The sequence below is a fragment of the Camelus ferus genome, chromosome 3, assembly GCF_009834535.1.
Source record: "Camelus ferus isolate YT-003-E chromosome 3, BCGSAC_Cfer_1.0, whole genome shotgun sequence".
NCBI classification, from domain to species: Eukaryota; Metazoa; Chordata; class Mammalia; order Artiodactyla; family Camelidae; genus Camelus; species Camelus ferus.
Window position 1 is genome coordinate 13,860,271 of NC_045698.1, and position 19,859 is coordinate 13,880,129.

The window sequence follows — 19,859 nt, forward strand, 5'->3', positions numbered from 1 at the left end:
TGTCATGCAGATATGTAAGTGCTGATTCATGGAGATATTTAAAAATATCATCATGATGACTGTGAAAGAATTAAAATTTGGAGTGCTTTGAAAAACCATAATAATAACAAAAACTTATGTCTGTAGCTGTAAGAAGTCCAGGGGTTTCATCACTGGCAATTTGGGGGGGAATTATGCACAAAAAATATTTATATTAAAATTTAAGTTTGGATGGATAGGTACACTTCTAATTTCTATATTTCTACAGGGACAGAAGCCTACAGAATACAACAGTATAATGCAAGAAACAAAGTGCTTCTAAAACTCAGATATAATTTTCTTGAACTAGTAGTATGTGCTCTATTATTTCTTTGTTCAATATTTTAAAAGATCTTAAGAGGTTCTAATCTCTGTGCTACTTTCATAAACTGTGGTGCAGTTCATGTTAAAATAAGACATGCTTTTAAGATATACTCCCTGGGCCAAAAACAAATCCTATATTAAAGTTCAAAATTACATCTTGGAAAGTATTAAAATCATATGTTCTTCAAAATTCTTAGATTATTGGATGCCATACACCGCCTGCTATTTCAACGGATTCCTTATTTGATAATGTAGGCACAAAGATAAACTTTATCTCAAGCCTAGCCCAGCAGACTATTAAAGTCTTATTTCCAAATCCTTCACAACAGCAGAAACGTTTGAGGTCTTCAGATGTGGATCTCTAATTGGACTAAACTTAAAAAAAAAAAGTTTGTCTGGAGAAAAAAGCTAGAAAATAGAAATTAACTTCCACCAGACAGATAAATATGCCTGGCTTCACATTGTTTTCATTTTTTCTGGTCTTCCAGCAGCAATAAGTTCCATTCATAATTTAACTATTATCAGAGCTCCTGCAGGAAACAATGTTCTTTTGTTTTCCTGCAAAGATCCTTTCACATAATAGGTACTTGATAAATAATGATTTGAAATACACTCAGCAGGAACTTGTCTTCTGTTACAGTTCCCTTGCTATGTTGACATGTATTAAGAAATTAAAACCAAAATGGATGAATCTCTCTTGATCTCCTTCTCATCTCTACCGAAGGTTTATTCTTTTTCTCCTGTTTCTTGACTTCCCCTTCTTTTAATCCCAGGGTTGCCATAATCTCAATTTTCAGGCTGATTCTGCCTGTTCCTTTGTTTGTGAACATCCTCCTGGCCTCACTTGTGTCTCTGCCAAACCACAAAGGCATGGTCCAATATGTCATTATGTTCCTATTTACACCATGGAAAGTCACCCCTTCGACCATTTGCCACAATTCCCCTTGATTATTTTTAAATCTCAGAGAAACACAACCATTGTCTAAAGTTTCTGCTTTCAGATTTACAAATAATGCTGGTAAATAGTTATAACCATCTTAAATGACCCCACCAAGGAATACAAGATAACTTTGACTATGTTCTCAAAGGAGATTAGGAATCAATTTATTAATATCAATATTTTATCCAATGCCATAGAGTAACTATTCTCAGTTTATTTTTCCATTTTCTTTTAAGCCCTATTTCCCACTGCCAGCAGGAAAACATCTCTTCCCAAAAAGAAGCTCCCATCTATCATCAACATATTAAAAACACATTTGAAAACCTCTCAGTCCTTCTTTTCGATCAATTATGTCCATCTATGTATACAAGACCCTGTATGTTAATGACTTTAAAAAAGAACATAAATACACATAAAACAAAAATATGAATCTTGAAGAATATCAGCGACTCTGCTCATGAACAACAAACATAAATTTGCATGAGGGTTAATTTAGGTGAATAGGGTGATAAAGAAGAAAAAAGAAGCTTTTAAAAATAGAAACCCAACCCCAAATTCAAGACACTTCATAAGTATATCACAACAATATAATAATTGCAGAAACTGTGGAAGATAAGAGCAGCAGCTTACCAAAAAAAAAAAAAAAAGGACTATGAACTTCAAGAGAAACCCTCTACCCATTATTTATCACGTACCTTTAACAAATCCTATATTTTTAGTAGGCGATGGATGAGTCAAAGTACAATGAATTATGTTTGGAGTCACGATATTTATAAACATTGAAGGAAACTGTAAAGACACATCCTTAGAGAGCTTTAAAAAGTGAACACATAATCCTGTTTTTCAAATTACTTAAAATCCTGTTTTTAAAGTTTCCCCTGCCTTAAGGCAGAGGGTAGAGTAGATGGGTCCTTCAGCATTATGTGATTCTGAGCAAGGAAGAAATTCAGACAGAAGGGTATAACCTACATTTTCACAGTAGAAAAGCAAAACAAAGTGGTATGGAATGGTAAAATGAGCAATATTTTTATTGCTTAAAATATGTATCAGCTGGGTTTTTTTGTTTATTTCTTTTGCTGTCACTGTAAGTAGGAGTCTAAGAAGGTGCTCCAGTGTGGGCTGACAAATCCATTTGAAAAAATATATATTATATATTATATATATGTAAAAAATATATATATTTTATATATATATGTAAAAAATAACAATCAACAGAGGTTGAAATCACTAAGGAGAAAACAAAAGCATGTTTGTTTGGTTTTTTTTTTTTTTGATGTAGAGCAAAAATCTCATTAAAAGAAACCACTACACTTGCAAGTTACACTTTCCCATTTTGGGGTCATGATGGCGTACAGACAGTTTGCCTTCTCAGTAGTCAAGCTCTGAGTCCCTGCCTTTCCAGAAAGAACATTGTGATCCTACCAAGGATGACTGGATAAACGCTAGTAAGTGAGAACTGAGAGAAAGGAGATCTACAGCGGAACAAAAACAAAGTGTCACAGCCTCATGACCGACAGTAGTGACTCCGGGCACGGCTGATCCCACACCCACTAGAGGATGTCTGAGGCGTCATTTGCAACTATATTCTCAGGACAGACTATGTGTGTGCTATCTTATTTAGGAATGGGGGAAAACACTAAATGATCTCTTGAAGCCCTGTGGATAAAAACAGAATTTTAAATGCTTATAATCCATAGAGAAAATTAAGCACATTACACCACCAGCTGTGAGTTCTCATTTGAAGGACAAAAATAAATGATGGGAAAATGAGAAAAGATTTTATGTTTATTTTGACTAGGGATCTGAAAATGCTGAAGAAATACAAAATAAACACAAAATCCCTCATGGTTTCTCAATATGTATCAAATTAAATAATTGCATTTGCCTACCAGTGGACTGTGAAATCTGAAAAAGACCCCCAAAGACATCTTTTTAAGAGCTACATTGGCAAACTTGAAAATATTCCTTATTTTAAAATCAATGCAAAGTAAATTTAAAGTTAGATATTCATTCACCAAACCCAAAGAGCCACAATGAAAAAGTGTATTTTCTGACAATGGCTATTAAGTATTTTGCTAAAAATAATAAAACTTACAAATAATACGAACTTCATTTTTATAAATAAAATTACAAAGAAAACATAAAAAGTAATAAAACCAAGGGAAAAACAAAATCTTCAAAATGCTGCAATGGGGTGAAAGTGAAAAGTCCATCGAATCTTTCATTTAATATAACCTTAAAAAGTCAATTTTTTGGTGGAGTTTATTCATTATTTTAAAAAGAATGTGCTAGCTGGACCCACTCATTTTTAAAGGATGGGAATGTCTACAGAAGTGGGAAAAACGTATCTAAAGAAGAAAATCTAGATGCAAATATGAGTAAGCAGACGTTCTTGGTAGCAAATTATCAACAAAATTAGAAGGATTTTCAATCTGAAGGTCACATTAAGTGTGATGTACAGCCCTGCAACCAGAGATACAAATACACACAAAGTTAAAAGCGATCTCTTTCCCCTTCTAAATAAAATCTGTAAGATTTACAAATGCACTTGACAATTGGAATTAAGCCTAGGAGTTAGTCTGGCAAATCTCCTTGCATCAAATAAAACCTGGTCCCTCAAGAGGCAGCATAAAGATCACGAGGCAGAACAGACTTGTTGACTAATGATGATTTTAAGGTGGATTAAGCTAAACTTTACTATTGCAAAATGAATGAACAAAGGTATTGTATGCACAGACCCCTGGGTAAGCCTAGACTCAGAGACTTCATGCATTATTGCTATCTGTCTTTTGCTATAGCTATTTGGCTAAGAAGTTGAATTTTGGGGGGATTTTTTGCTACTAGAATGAAAACTTTACCTATCACAATTTAAAGAGAAGATGGTTGTAGGAAAAACTACATTTTAATGAGAAAACATTCCATGTTTTTGTTCTTATTTTAGGGTAATACCACTTTTAAATGCTGTAATTTAAAAATTACCATCTGAACTCTGGTTTTTAAATTTAAATAAATCTGTCATTACCAATTTACTAGTTAATGATAAAAATAAACTCATTATTAAAAAAACACAATATTTAGAATTACCTTCTACTCTATATATTATAAAAAAAAGATAGAAATCCATCATTTGGCTATTTTCCAAATCAAGGTGTTTCTTATTTCATAGGTGAGGAGTCAACTCTCCAGATAAATACTGAAGGTTGTTTAGTACCCATTCTTCTTTCCACCACAACTTGGTACTAGAGCAACTAAAGGATTAATGGCAGAATATCTTATTTATTTGGTGGTAGGGGCACGAAATATAGCACAGTGCTTACTACTTCCTGTGTTTTTAGTAGTGAATTAAAATGGCCGTGTCTCTGCTTCGCCACATCTCCCTGGCTAGATTCTTAGGACTAATGTTGCCTTCTGTCCTCTCTATGCTGCTTCATTCCCCTCCTAACTGAAGAGTATTCTCTGTGTTCTCTGATTCTCTTTACCTGGTGGAATGGACTCTATGCTTTGAAGTCAAATTGCATTCTGTAATCCAGCAGGACCCCGTGGGGCCTTCCAGGGTCAGACCCCTCCCCCACATCCTCTGTCTCAGCTCCTCTCTGAAGTACCCAGATCACAGTATCTCATGCATATTTCCTGAGTTTTTCAGATGCTAAAAACCATCACCAAAGGGAAGAAATTAACTACTTAATGATTGAGAGCCCGTGGCCCCCAGACCTTCTGGTGCCTAGGGGTTGACAGTGTTAACTGCCCTGTTGTTCCCTCAACATCAGCCAACCAGAGGATTGTGCAGGAGCTGATCATATACCCTGCAACCCCTTTCCTTCACCTGCCTTTAAATATGCTTTGCTGAAACCCCTGGGGAGTTCGGAGTTTTTTTGTTTTGTTTTGTTTTGTTTTTTGATCATGAGCCACCCCGTCCTCCTCACTTGGCCCTGCAATAAACCATTCTCTGTTCCAAACTCCAGTGATTCAGTTTGTTTGACCTCATGTTGCTGCGGGCACTCAAACTTGCCTTCGGTAACAGTTCCACTTCCTTAACAACATGACTTTTAGTGATCTCTCTAAAGTAACTCACATTTCACTGCCTTCAGTGGCAAGTTATATTTCATATCATCTTTATTTCCCCAAGTAGATGGAAAGTCCCTTGAAAGCAGGAGCTGTGTGTTTTAATTCCTTGCATTCTGGACAGCTTGGATCCTGCCTCATACACAGCAGACAGTGCTTACCATCTTGAAGGTTGAATGGCAGGAGAAAAACAATGTTAACTTAAGAGCTGACAACAGAATTTCTTTTAGAGGAAAAACATTCTAAGGAGAGTAAGAATGGTGATGAATAGTAATTCAGTGTGAAGCTGGAGTAGGGCACGCTCGACGGCCAGTGTAAACCAGTAAAACGTCAGGCAGGGAACTAGGGCTGAGTATGCGTGTGTGTGTGTGTGTGTGTGTGTGTGTGTGTATTTCACATGGTTTTCTTTAAATTTGATACATGAGTATATTCTTATTAAAGATACGTAAAATGCATTTCATAAGCATTTTGTAAGAAATATTTTTCTATCATATTATCATGATTACTTTCATATGTGAATATATGGTACACACAAATCATTATTTTTGTGTCATGTTTAAGCATATATTATTTATTTTATAGTTTGTCTTTTCTTTTTGTGGAAATCTATTTTTATTTTATTTTCAGTTGGCTGCTATAGCTCCAAATATTTTGTCAACAGAATTTTATTATAATTGGGTACATAGCTTTTATATTTTCTGAGACATTCAGTATTTTAAAATACCCTTGCCTAGTTGTCACATGAGTGTTATCTTAAATAGGAAGAGATTTATTTTATTGTAGTTCTTTTTTTTTTTCAGATGTCACTAAAAGAAGGTCTATTGACTATTAGCTTGGAATTTTGCAAATGAGTATTTCAGCGCCATTTATTCTCTTTACAATTTAAATTTATTGTCTAGAAATTTGTAAAATCATTTCTTATTTCTCAAGTTACAGAATTTATCTGGGATTATATACATATTTTTGAATCTTAAATTCCAATATTCCTTCAATCAAGGTAATTCCTTTAGACGTTTCATTATTATTTTTCCATCTACTTATTTGTTTAATTTTTAGTTATCCTCAAATGTACCCTTTATAAGTTGCAGCATTTTGTGTGTGATTTCAAATTCTTCATATTTTGCTCTCTCTTCACAAGAATGAAGTAGTAATTGCCTCCATGTCTCCACTTGACAAAAGGAGAACCTGAGACCCACTGAGAGCAAGGACTTGGCCGTGGCCTCACAATTAGCAGAGGAACCAGGTTTCAAATGGAGGCCACCTGTTTCCAGAGTCTAATTCTAAAACATCCTTCTGTGTTGCTCCTCCTCCTTCTTCTTTTTCTTCTTCTTTTTTTTTTTTTTCATTTAACAAATATTTATCTGAAATTTCCTCTGTGTCCAGCATTGGGGAAGCAGTTAAGAAAACAGTAAATAAGTCAGACCAAAATCCCTGTCCTTGTAGAGCTTACAGTCTAAATGGGGAGAGAGCTCACAGTGTGGTATGTGCTCTAATTAGGGAGGTTCAGGGCATCATATAACCACATCTGTCATTTTTTAAATTGAAGTGTAGTTGATTTACAGTGTGTGTTAGTTTCAGGTGTACAGCAAAGTGATTCAGTTATACGTATGCATATCTATATGTATTTGTTTTCAGGTTACTTTCCATTACAGGTTATTATAAAATATTAACTATAGTTCCCTGTGCTATACAGTAGGGTCCTTGCTGTTTATCTGTTTTATATATGTCAATGTGTGTATGCTAAGCCCAAATGCCTAATTTATCCCTTCCCCCGTCCCTGTTCCCCTTTGGAAACTATAGTTTATTTTCTATGTCCATAAGTCTATTTCTAGTTTATAAATATATCTTTCTTTTTTTATTTTTTGGATGCCACATATAAGTGATATCATATGATATTTGTCTTTCTCTGTCTGACTTACTTCATATAAAACATGAATCCGCTTTGGGGATCACTGTGGGGTATTGAGTGTTGATGGGTGACTGAAGTGCTGGTTAACTTGCTCTGTTGGGCAATGGATTTTTCCAGAGTTATGATTTCAAGTATGGATGGAGAAAGTGCTCCCAAGACTTTGGTGAAAAGGGGGAAGTGACTGGAGGTTGCCAGATGATAGGAAACAAGAGAGGTAGCAAAATGCCACAAGACTCAACGGAGCAGGGAGGTGCCAAGGACACATACTCTGCCTCCCAGCTCACCTGGAGAGGGGAAGATGGAGAAAGTACCATTCTCTTGGGCAGCATTGCCTCCTCTTTGATCTTTCAGACTACTGCTTCAGTTTTCAGCAGTGTCCATTTGAATTTTATCATCTCACCTGAATTTTAAAATTGGTAATACTTCCATGCATCAACTCAAAAAGTCTTATTTAGATGTTTAAGTACGGTTTTCTCTTTCTAATATTAAGTACACCCCAATATACATTAACTGCCTCTGTCCTTCGGTCTGCATGACCCTGCAATGTCCTGCGATCTTTGGGCTCTGATTTGTAGGGATTCCTCCAATACAGGATGACTTACTGGGTAGATTTGGGCCAGTACCTAAATTTCTTCTTCTTCTGACTCTCAATGCCACTCCACTTTGGAGATGATTTTTAGGATCTATCTGTAAGTTAAGTTTATTTAGCTGTACATGTTATCTTAGTGAAGATTTTTTTTTTTTAAAGAATGAGTTTGACATTGATTCTTAGGCTACGATTTCCTTCATCGATTATCCCTTTTAGACATCTGCTAAGCCGGGCTGCTCTTTCCCCATTCTGTTCACCCTACCTTTGGTTAATACTTTATGCCTTAAGCACTTGGTGCTTTGAGGAGAAAGATGGTAGCAGGCATAGAAGAGTAACAGAGAAAACAAGCCAGAAAAATAGAGAAAAATTATTTGAGTTGGTGACTGGCACCAAGAGTGACAATGTTGTGTAACCCACCCCCATAATAGAATCCTCAGAAATTTTGGAGAGGATCCCGGTTTTGTTCGGGGATGGGATGGGATCCCTGAATCAATTTTAATTAAAATTTTAAGAACAAATATCTGTAGCATATCAATGAACAACCAGGCAGCCAGCATCTTAATGATTAGATTATTACTGAACAGTGTCCTTTCTTCCAAGCTCAGTTTGTATCCCAGCTATTTAATGAAACTTGCCAAATGGTTCTTGTGATACAAAATGTAAGTCTAGATAAATTAGCAGTTTCTGACTAACCAATACTCCTGCTAATAAATAAGAGAAAAGCCTGAAATCTTCAAGGAAATTTGTTGAATGGTGTCTGAGAACGGACGACATGTGGTCAGCGGAGGGGTGAAGATCCCAGAGAGGGGAAAAGTCTGGGGAGGTGAACTCGATTAGAAGGTATGTGTTTATACCAGGAACTAACAGGAGGCTGGAATTTTCAGCTGGGGACAGAGAAACTAGATGAGCTTTTAAAAGTCTCCTGGGCCTGCAGTCACGTTGGAAACTGAGGGCCCTTAAACACGTGGCTGATTCTCCCTAAGCACATTTGTTAAGTTGAAAGTTTAAATTGAAAGTTTAGCAGAGACCTAAAGCTTTAAGTGGAAAAGCCCTGGAAGACAAAGAAGAGCATTGTCCCCTCTCCATCTATTCCTGTCGAACAGACAGTGATTAAGATTAGGGGACCAGGGTGAATGGCCCGACTGCACAAACAGGCTCTCAGCTGGAAGGCCCAGAGGCTATGTCCTAGGGACACAGGCAAATCAGCAGTATACTGAATCTAAACAAAACTGCAAACTAGACTTAGCTCAAGCCTGATGGACTAAAATGCAGGCATACCTCCTTTTATTTTGCTTTGCTTTATTGTGCTTTGCAGATGCTGTGTTTTTTTTTTTTTTTTTTTTTTAACAAATTGAAGGTGGACAGACAACCCTGTGTCCCCCAGGACTATTGGTGCCATTTTCCCGACAGTATTTGCTCACTTCCTGCCTCTGTGTCACATTTTGGTAATTCTCACAATACTTCAAGCTTTTTTATTATTACGGTGATCTGTGATCAGTGATCTTTAACGTTGCCACTGTAAAACCGTAACAACTCACTGAAGGCCCAGATGATGGTGAGCATTTTTTAGCGATAAAGCAGTTTTAAAGTAAAGCATGTATCACTTTTTTTGAAACACACTGCTCTTTCACACTTAATAGACTATAGTGTAGCGGGAACATAACGTTTATATGTACTGGAAAACAAAAATAAATTCATAGCACTCACCTTATTGCGACAATTGCTTTATTGTGGTGGTTTGGTACCAAACCCACAATGTCTCTGAGGCATGCCTGTAATAATGTCCCTCTCTAATTGCTTATCCAAGAAAATGGTGAACACTCTCTGAAGAAATATACTGCCATTTGAGACTCTTCTAGGTTTAGACAGTACGTGGGACAGCCAACTAAAAATTACTCCACACATTAAGAAACAAGACTGTAAATCCCAGTCCTGTCTCTCCAGTCCCCCTGACGAAAAACAAAAACAGAAGCCTATTATCATATTGACAAAATAGAATTAGCTGGCAATGATAGTAAAACCATTAAGATTAATACGTTCAAGAAAATAGAAGGAAAAAAAAGATAGAAAACATAACAGAAAGGCTCGAGAATTTCACCAGAGATCTGCATCTCTATAAAACGGAAAACTAATGACTATCAACCAAAGCAGTGAGTGTTTGGACCACACGTTCTTTGAGTGGCTGTATTTGATTTGATAGGACGTTTGCTTTCTTTAGCAGATTATTAGCTGCATGCTGATATCTTCCACCACAGTGAATCAAAAAAAAAAAAAAAAAGCCCCAAATAAACGTTTATATAAATAGGATGGAACATTTAAGAAGACATTTGTTCTCCAATGTTCAGAGAAATTAGCAGATTCCAAATTAATGAGGGATAAAAACATACAGCAGGTAAGATCTAACAAAGATGATGAAGATCTGGAACAACAGGGAACACTGTCTTAAACGTAATTATTTAGCAAGCAGATACGGCCAGTCAGTAGAAGAATTCTCTCAGGGTGTCTCTGGGCTTTACGTTTACTGGTGTCAAGGGTCGGGGTTTAGGATTTTTCTAGAGCTCACTCTTTATAGATGCATTTTAAACATAAAAGCAGGAGTCTAAAGTTGGGGGAGGAAAAAATCCCAAACAGCCCAAATGTTCAGTTACTGAAATTACCCAAAATCTCGAGCGCAAAGGCGGATCGGGGAGCTGGCTTTTATCCACTAGTGGTTGGCAGTGTGCTTACTCAAGACAGCCATCTTTGAAATGAATGCCTCTTTGAAGTGGGTCTCTGGCAGTCGATCAAATTTTAGACAGTCAGTTACATTAATAAAGAAAATTTCCAGCTGTCAAGGCTTACAGTACTTTTATATCTTTATAATATCATCTCTATAATAAGAAAAAATTAACAAATTATTCCTTGAGCTAATATTCTGTTCAAGGAAGCAAGAGTTCCATCAAAGCAAACACATCCATTCAAAGAAAAGGTAGTCCAAACACTGCTGTAGTTGATAACCATTTCTTCCTTTTATAGAGATTTAAAGGCTGTATAATGTCTTGATATCTATCGGGATATGCTCTTTTTTCTCTAACTATACACTTTCTTCATCATCTTACATTCTTGCTTTTCTCAGTCTTTTACCATTTGCATTTTATTAACAGATTATTAAATTCTGATTATGATTAAAATTATATTTAATTTAGAGATTACTATGGAAATTGAGTGTTTGGATTTACTAATGTGGTTAATATATTATTTCCCTGGTTTGTTTTTATATTTTCAGTAACTTTGCCTTTGATAATGGTGAAATTAAACATTATTAGATATTTTTCCTCTGATGACTGCAGGTTTTTTGTTAATTTGTTCGATTTTTTTTTACCATTTTAAATTGTATCTGATTTGATATTTATTCTTTTTTTTTTTTTAAATAGGAAATCTAGCCACTTGGGGCATTTATTAGTATTTCAAAAACTTGGCAATCTCTCTCATTGCTTCTTAAAGATGTTTCTGTGGATACTCTTAATTTATTTACAGAGGCAATTGCATCATTCATTAACAATGATAATTTTGTGTTCTGTTTCTATTTATTATTGCTGTTTTGTTTGTTTTTGCTTTTGTTTTATCTTTTTGGATTGAGGAGAACATTCAATACAATGCTGATTAATTGTATTAATTGAAAGTATCCTGAGACCAAAAGAACTGCCCAGGTGAATCCATCAGAAATTGCTTATTCTTAGAAATGTGAGCTAAATAAATGTGTTTTAAGAGAGCAAGTTTTGGATTTGTTTTCTTTTCCAGCAGTAGCTGTTTTGTTGTTTTTTTTTAAGCAACAGCTAAATATTTCTAACTTTTTATACACAAATTTCCTATCATATGCTAAATTTGGTATATTTCTTGTAACAGTATATTTTAAACCTATAGTAAAATATCCTTAAGAATGATAGTTATTCTATGATTATGGTCTATGGTATACTAGTTTCTACTTCTTAAAAAGTTTTTCCATATTTCTACTTTGCATCTTTTACACTACTTTCTGATCTCTGTTCTATTGATATCTTTATTATTTAACTTAAAAAAATCTTTCCTTGTTTTGGAAATTACAGATTACTATTCTATTAATTCAATGCCAATTCTTCAAGTTTTAACATTTGAAATGAAATACTAATTGCAAATCTATTTGTCTATTTTTTCTTGCAGAGATTCTGAAGGCAGAGATTAATAAAATATTTGCCAAAATGTTAGTAACTAAAAATAAAAATTTTCTTTTCTTATACATTGGAAAAAGTCTTCAATGATTGCTTCCCCTTAATTCCTGATAGCTCACCATGGATAACTATAGAGAAGTTTGGCAATAAGAAATTATTTTCCTTTACCAGTTTGAGCATATAATTGTTATCAACTTCTAATAAAAAAATCATCTTCTGATTAAAAAATCAAGTTCTGACAAAAAAAATCATCTTTTTTTTTCCTTCTAAACAGGAGTCTACTTTAAATCTAATTATTATTGCTTTTCAAGTGTTCTATCATTTCTTTTTGATAGCTTAAGTTTTTTCTCTTTATCTTTGAGGTTTGGCACTTTTAAACTGGCATATCCAAGTATAGATTTGTGTTTGCCTTTTGGTGTTTATATTCATCATGAAGGTCCAAATTTGAAAAAATTATCATGTAATATTTATATTGCCTGTTGCTTTATTGTCTTCTTAATTCTTCCAGATATTTTATATTCCATATCTGTTAAGTGTTCTCACAATTTAAAAAAAATTTTGATCTATCTGAACTTTGTTTGCTTGAATTAATGATTTTTACATTTGACTTACTAAATCTTTCTTTGTGTCCAGCCTAGAAGTAATGCTATTTTTTTAATTGTTCTCACTCTGTATCTGTGTGTATGTAAATATATATGCATATACATATTATACATGTATATACACAATTAAATTTAAAATGTATGGATAATTTATATCTATATAGCTCTATGTATATAACTAAATCTCTATATATTTCTAAGTATAGTTTCATACATATTTCTATATATTTACCTATATTTATATGCATATATCATGTGATATATCTACATACATATACTTAAAACAAAATTTAAAATTTAAATTTCTGTTTATATGTTTATTTATAGTTATGTATATAATATGAAACTTCTATATATTTTCATATCACTCTATATACTTTTCTATCTTTGCAAAAACTAGTTTTATTCTGATAAGGATTTTAAAACCATTTTTAGGCAAACATTTTCTTTCACTGTTGTCTCATTTCATGTTGTCACTTCTTGCTCTTTAAAAAGATTTTTTTTTAAGTTTAAAAATCCTATTTAGTCTTTTTATGTTCATTTATGTATATTGTATTATTCAGAGTGAATTCATTTTCTAATTTATAATTTATTGACTATCTTCTTATTTTTTGACTTTCGGGCTTATCATACACACAATGATAATGCATTTCCCTCTGTCTTATTTTGGAAACAGCTTTTTTTTTTTCACTCACTCTTTGCCATAAAGCAGTTTGGAGATGCTGCTGAACCAATGGCTTCCTGATCCCTCATCCTGGCTTAGAGGCTCTGTCTGCTTTTTATTATTCCCTGAATATGCACTTTCCTATAAGCTGTGGGCACAGAAAAATTATAGTTTTAATTTTTACTTCTGGATTTCATTATGTTCTGGGGGCACGTAAACGTCTACTAACTCATATAGCTCAGTGCCCAAGTGGCCAGAATCCAGGAGGCCTGGATTTGCTGACTCTTCCTCTTTGTGCTTTTGCCCTGGTGGTTATCCTGAGGGTGTACCCGTGAAGGCAGGTATTCATTTTGCTAAGGCTGTTCCACTTTTAATTTCATCTTTATATGTCATTATCCATAACTGCCTTGTGTTTGGAGAACAAGCTATCATGACTTTAATACCTTTATACAGAGTATCATTAATTCCCCCAATGCTACAAAACAGGCATTTTGAAAGGCTCACGAATGTAAAAGCTGAGGCTCAGAGGAGTTCGGTGGTTTGTCTTACCCAGCACACGCAAGGCTGTTTGCACAAGCACATGATTTCACCTGTGCACTAGTATCTTTTTTCCTGAAAATTGCTGTTTTTTTCCTATCCAAAAGAAATTACTTGTGTTATTTGTAATTTCTTCAGTTCTCAAAAATGTTTAATTGAAATTTGTTTTAAATAAATTCATAATTAAATTAAAACATCTTTATGCCTACACAACTATCTGCAGGCATCAGATGCTTGAGATGGCATAGCTGATTTAAAGCATTCATCAGCATTATGAACACTTTCAAAAGTGTGTATATATTTGAGGGAAATGTCTTAAATGTGAGTTCCCAGCACTGGCAATGTTGTCAAATCACAGAATTAAAACCTTTTGAATATACTCATTAGTTAAATTTAAAAATTCCAGGCATAATAATCTTGAATGTAGGACTTTTAGTCACTAATGTGGGTTTCAACAGCCATAAAAGTCTCTTGTTTTTCTAAAATACTTTCAGAGTTATATACATTAGAGTGTGACTATAACACATCTTTAAATCTAAGGCAAATTTTCTTTATAATATCATCAAATTAAAATTACTTTAAAAATGTGAAATAATATCTTTCTTGGAATGGAAAAAATTCTACTGAAATATGAGGACAATTTCTAAATATGTTATTTCTACACATGATTTCTACATATAGTAGATTTCAGTCTACTAAAGCAGAGAGTTCAATGCTTCCCAAATTGCACAATTATTTGATTTGGGGAAAATATGAATTGATTTGTATATATTTAGCATAGTTAATTATAATAAATATATTTGGAATCATATGGACAGGATATTCAAATGTAAATAAATGTGCAATAGTCACTTAAATACAGTTTGTCATACACACACATGTGTCTCATAAGTAGAACTGACCACAGGGATAGTTAAAATGGAAGAGACAAGCTTTGTATTTTCCTATAAACCCTGTTATGGCCACACACACCATTTGGTATCCTTGTTATAATTTAAAGAAGCATAGGGATCAATGGGAAAAATGCTTTCGTGTGTGGTCATTTAGTGATTTTGTTTTTCCTTGCATTTGAAAATGCTTCTCCATGAAGGATACAGACAAGGAATTAAATGTTTACTCCAAAATGTATGTGCCACTGTTTCTTTCATGTGATCCTGGGGCAAGTGTTCAAACCTACATAAGAGAATATTCAGATAAATGTGATCAAAGATAGTTCTGAGAAGAAGAAAGTTGATGCTAATGAGGACACCATATATATTGGTGGCTTTCTGTTTTCCTTACATATGGAAGAATGATTGTGCACAACTTTGAGGGATCTGCCAAATAAGGAATCTAAATCGTGATGAATCTTCACTACTTATTATGGTGTTCTTTTTTCTCACACAACGGAGAAGGTTAAACAAAAGTAATTCAAACATTCCATGATGCTCTGTAATTATGCACATGTGTCTACCGATATTTTGGAAAATATTCATAATAGCAAGAGGAAATATAATGGGTATGGCACATCTCCATAGCCTTGCTAATTTAATGCAAGATGATTTCAAACATTGCATTTCTTTTCCTAACTGTCCCTAGGATATATTTTTCATTTTTCCTAATTTAAATTTTTCCACCTCCTAGCAGTTACAGCAGCTCATAAACATGTTTGTCAGCTAAGATTTCTCTTAAAATTTGCCCAAGAGCATATTACATGTACATTTCTTGTTTAAAGGGATGCTTCTGAATAAACTCAATGAAAGCTATTTGTACATATGGCTCAATTTTAAATACAAGCTATTCACGGATCATAACACATTAACATCAAACTGACGTTGAATGTTGATTTGCAAGCTGTTCATGGGTGTATAAGAATAGAGCAAAGCTGCTCAGGCCTACTCCCTGTCAAGTCAAAGCAGACACCACATCGATCAAAAAATATATGTATTCACGTTCACCTTCGTTGTCCTTCAGAGTGAAGTTTGGGTTTATAGACAGGTGTTCATCAAGAAAGAAGTTAAACCTTGGTCCATTGGCAAAATCATCCTTATCAGTGGCACTGATGGTATGAATAACCTAAAGAAAAAAAAAACAAAATTAAATAGTAAATTTGGCCTATTTCCCTGATTTTAATTATATTATAACATTTTCAGTATCCACCTTGAGTCTTTTCAAAGTCCTAATCTAGTAAAAGTACCAATTAATTTGCTCTCCCTTGCATTAGATTTTAAGAAAACTATATTACGACGCATCTTACAATCATTCACACTTTATTTTCTAGCATGGTAGAAATTTAATTTTTTTTTTCCTTTATCACTCACAAGACCTTGGGGCCAATAAGTCATAAGATTTTGTATGAACACCTGTTTGGGGAGACATGAAATATTATTCGTAAAAATACAAATACAAATATCCCAGTGTTGATGTAGCCTAGCCTTTCGGTACGTGTTGGTCTCAGTCAGTAAATGCAATAGCAGCAGAGTTATAATTTCTGTTTCAGGAGATCATGATCCAGCCCCCATATGTTAGAAATGAGGACGCTGGGTCCCCAAAGGAGTGTGACGTGCCTCAAAGCTCTAGAACAGTGGCAGAAGCAAAACCAGACTGCTCAGAGCTTCATGGAATATTTTTCATTGCTAGTGGCTGAGCAAATAAAAATATCAAAATTTGGACTTTATGCACATTAAGGATCAGAGAAAGCTAGACTATATAAACAAAATAGCCTAAGAGCAGCACACAAATTCTAACAGTTACAGCCATTGCAATCTTAAACAATAAATATGGAAACCAATAAGCAAGATAATAATTTCCTTTAAAAAATTAATAACAATGCTTAGGTGTCCTCTTCTCAGTCTTCCCTTAGAGAAACTGAAAACAGGAGAAAAAAGAGCCATAAAAATCGTATTTCCGGCATATGAAATATCACTATGCCCATTTCAAAAACTGACATGATTTCTAAGAACATTTACTCAATTTCACCCCATTTCATTATTTTACAAGGGAAACAGTTGGTCAAAAGGTATCATAGTTAATAGGTAAATTTCTCTTCATGTACCGAGCCCATTAGCTTGTGAGGCAGGTGAGGAGGAAAACAAAGTACTGAGAATGAGTGATGGGGGGAGTAGGACGAGAAAAGCATGTGTTTTCATGAAGTGAAAGCAAAGAAAATGCTTCAGGATACAGAAGTGATCAATTTCCTCCGAAAACTCCTCCCATGGCTCCTTCCTTATATCTTTTCCCATCGTGGCTCAGAATTTAATTCTCCCCCAGAGATCCTGGGTAAAGCCCCGCCCTCCACATATTCCAAGGCACTTCTGTCATTCTTCTCTTCATTATTCCTTCCATGTGATTTATTTATGAAATAAACATTTACATATTTGCTGATTGTTTGGTTTCTTTTTTGTTTAAAGTACAACTTATCTCTGGATAGATTTTTTTTTTTTCTCTCTTTACTGACTTTTGAGTATAAACAGATGGATGATCAGAAGCGATCTTGATGATTTTTCTCAAGTTCAGGAAAAGCTCCATGGAGAACAGGGTGCACAAAATCTGAAGAATATAACTACATTTTCCACACATTATTTACTTTATATAAAATTGAAATAAATGTCAAATTTTCAAAGTTGTTTTCAGGGTTAGATAAAACAAATACAGTCAGCCCTCTGTTTCCATGGTTCTGAATCGGTGGAGTCAACCACTGTGGACCAAAAATAATAACAAAAAAAAAAATCAGAAAGTTCCAAAAGCAAAACGTGAATTTGCTATCTGCTGGCAACTATTTACATGACAATTGCATTGTCTCTACAACTATTTACATAGCATTTATATTGTATTAGGTATTGTAAGTAATTACAAGAGATGATTTAAAGTGTATGAGGGTAGGGGGGATACCTCAAGAGGCAGAGTGAATGCTTAGCACACACAAGGTCCTGGGTTAGAGCCCCAGTACCCCCTCCAAAAATAAGTAAACCTAATTATCTCCCTCCTAGAAGATAAAAACAACAACAACAAAAAATAAATACATATATATATATATATGAGAGGATGTGTCTACGTTACGAGCAAATGTTACATCATTTTATATAAGGATTTGAGCATTTGTGAATTTTGATATGCCTGGGGGAGAGGGTAGGAGGGAGGAATTCTAGAACCAATTTCTCACAGATACCGAGGGATGGCTGTATAAATTTTTCTTTTGGGTAAATGTCCTCTCACTCCTACTGTTCATTCGTTGTGATTCTCCAATTTGCAGTCCTATTTTCTCAATGATACATCATAACATATAGACAAGTGTAAGTTCACTTCTCAGCCTAGAATGCAGTTTTGAAGGGGACTGGTAAAGAATAATTAATGTAAATAAACTGAACTATTTTGTGTTTTCTGTTATTACTTCTTTGGGACAATTTTTTTTCTCACTTCAAAGTTAATTTATGTTATTTTAAATTTTCTTAACATTTTTACAACATGAGCTTATTCAATTTAAGCACTGATAGAATTCATATTATATTCTGTTTACTATTTATTTTTTGTTCTCCCTAAAGATATAAATACCCCTTCCATTTTTATACAGATCATTTCAAATCTGAATTCACCAGGAAGCTCACTCATGGCAAATTTGTCTTTCTCAGAAACAATTCTCAGTATTGTCTACAAAGTCAGTGATAAGTTGATTATCACATTGTGTTGAAGAGTGAACCATTCACCTTGAACATCTGTAGAAATGTTGGACATGCATCTGTACTTAGATATTTTTCCATAGTATTTCTGAGAGATGCTTCCAGAAACCTAGCATGTTGGCCTTTTTGTTTTTGTGTTTTAAATCTAGAATTCCTAGATATTCTCTTAAAAAGAGGGTATATTCAATTTCTTTCTTAGTTGTTTTACTAATAACCTTTTCTCTTTCATTAGGAAATGGGATTTCCACTTAATGTTTCTTCAGACTTTTATTAGAAGACATTCCTGAGAAGTTAACATGATTATGGATTTTAGGAGACTTAAGCTTCTGGGAGATATCTAGATAACCACCATGTCTCCATCATCAATACTGTCTGCCTTTTTTCTCAGGCTTACCAATGCATCTACACTCTGCTACATGTGTTCTCTGTGCAACTGGTTGGTGGAGTACAATCCATAAAAATTTATTTTCTGACTTTCATTCCTTCTAACTGAACTCAGATGTTTTCTATCATTTGCACATAATGTAATTAGTGCATAAAGTGATTGTTTTCAAAGATTTCAGAGAAACATAGTCATAGATTTATTTTAACAAAGGGAGAAAAATAATTCAAATTGATTGGTGGTATTCATAAACAATTACTAGCAGAATTTTTTGATAAGGCCCATGACTATGGATTCACTCTTGGTAGAAACTAATTAAAACCAGTTTTATATTTCTTTTATTAAATAAAATTATTCCCTTGTTTAAGTGTGTTCAAAGCACATTTAAAGTCTATTATTTCTAGAACAATTTATTAGGAAAAAAAATAGTGTCAGAAATTTATACAAATAACATAGTCTTCTATTTGATAAATGAGTTAACCTTAACTAAAATTTAAATTAAAAATGAAATTCTATGAAATTGTATCTTTATATAATGCATCTTCTTTATATTAATTGTTTGCTCTATAATATAACTTCAAATGATCATTTATTTGATAAAAATACCAACTTTTGTTAGTTAGTTGAGGTTAACTTTGACAAGATGTGAAATCTCTACTGATCTAGTTAACCTTCTTCACACAAAGTTTTATTGTTAATAATTGGATGTCATGGGAGCAGAGGCTGGTGTTATGTAATAAAATGTTTTCTTTTATATGTTATGTTTTCTGACTTTACTTCTAACAAGAAAAAATAGAGGGAAATTTAATATCAATAAGATAGAAAGCATTCGCTTTATTTTTTCCCCCCAAAGTTTCTAGGTATAGGCATGTCTCAGCTGCTTTGGATTCATTCTATTTTGGGGACTGATTTCAAATTTCATGTATGCATGACTTTCTTTTTCTTCTTTTTTTTTTCATACAAGGTACTTAAAAATTTTTTTTTTCAGAA

At 33.9% G+C, this 19,859-nt stretch overlaps 1 protein-coding gene across 6 annotated transcripts in view; it reads right to left on the reverse strand.

Annotated features, from left to right (window-relative positions):
• CDH18 (cadherin 18) overlaps positions 1 to 19,859 on the reverse strand; it is a 627,896-nt gene that overhangs the window by 13,404 nt on the left and 594,633 nt on the right. For all 6 annotated transcript variants that reach the window (XM_032470371.1, XM_032470358.1, XM_006178333.3 and 3 more), the window contains one exon: positions 15,770 to 15,887. In XM_032470371.1, coding sequence (XP_032326262.1) covers positions 15,770 to 15,887 — 118 coding nt within the window. The remainder of the gene's footprint in view (positions 1 to 15,769; positions 15,888 to 19,859) is intronic.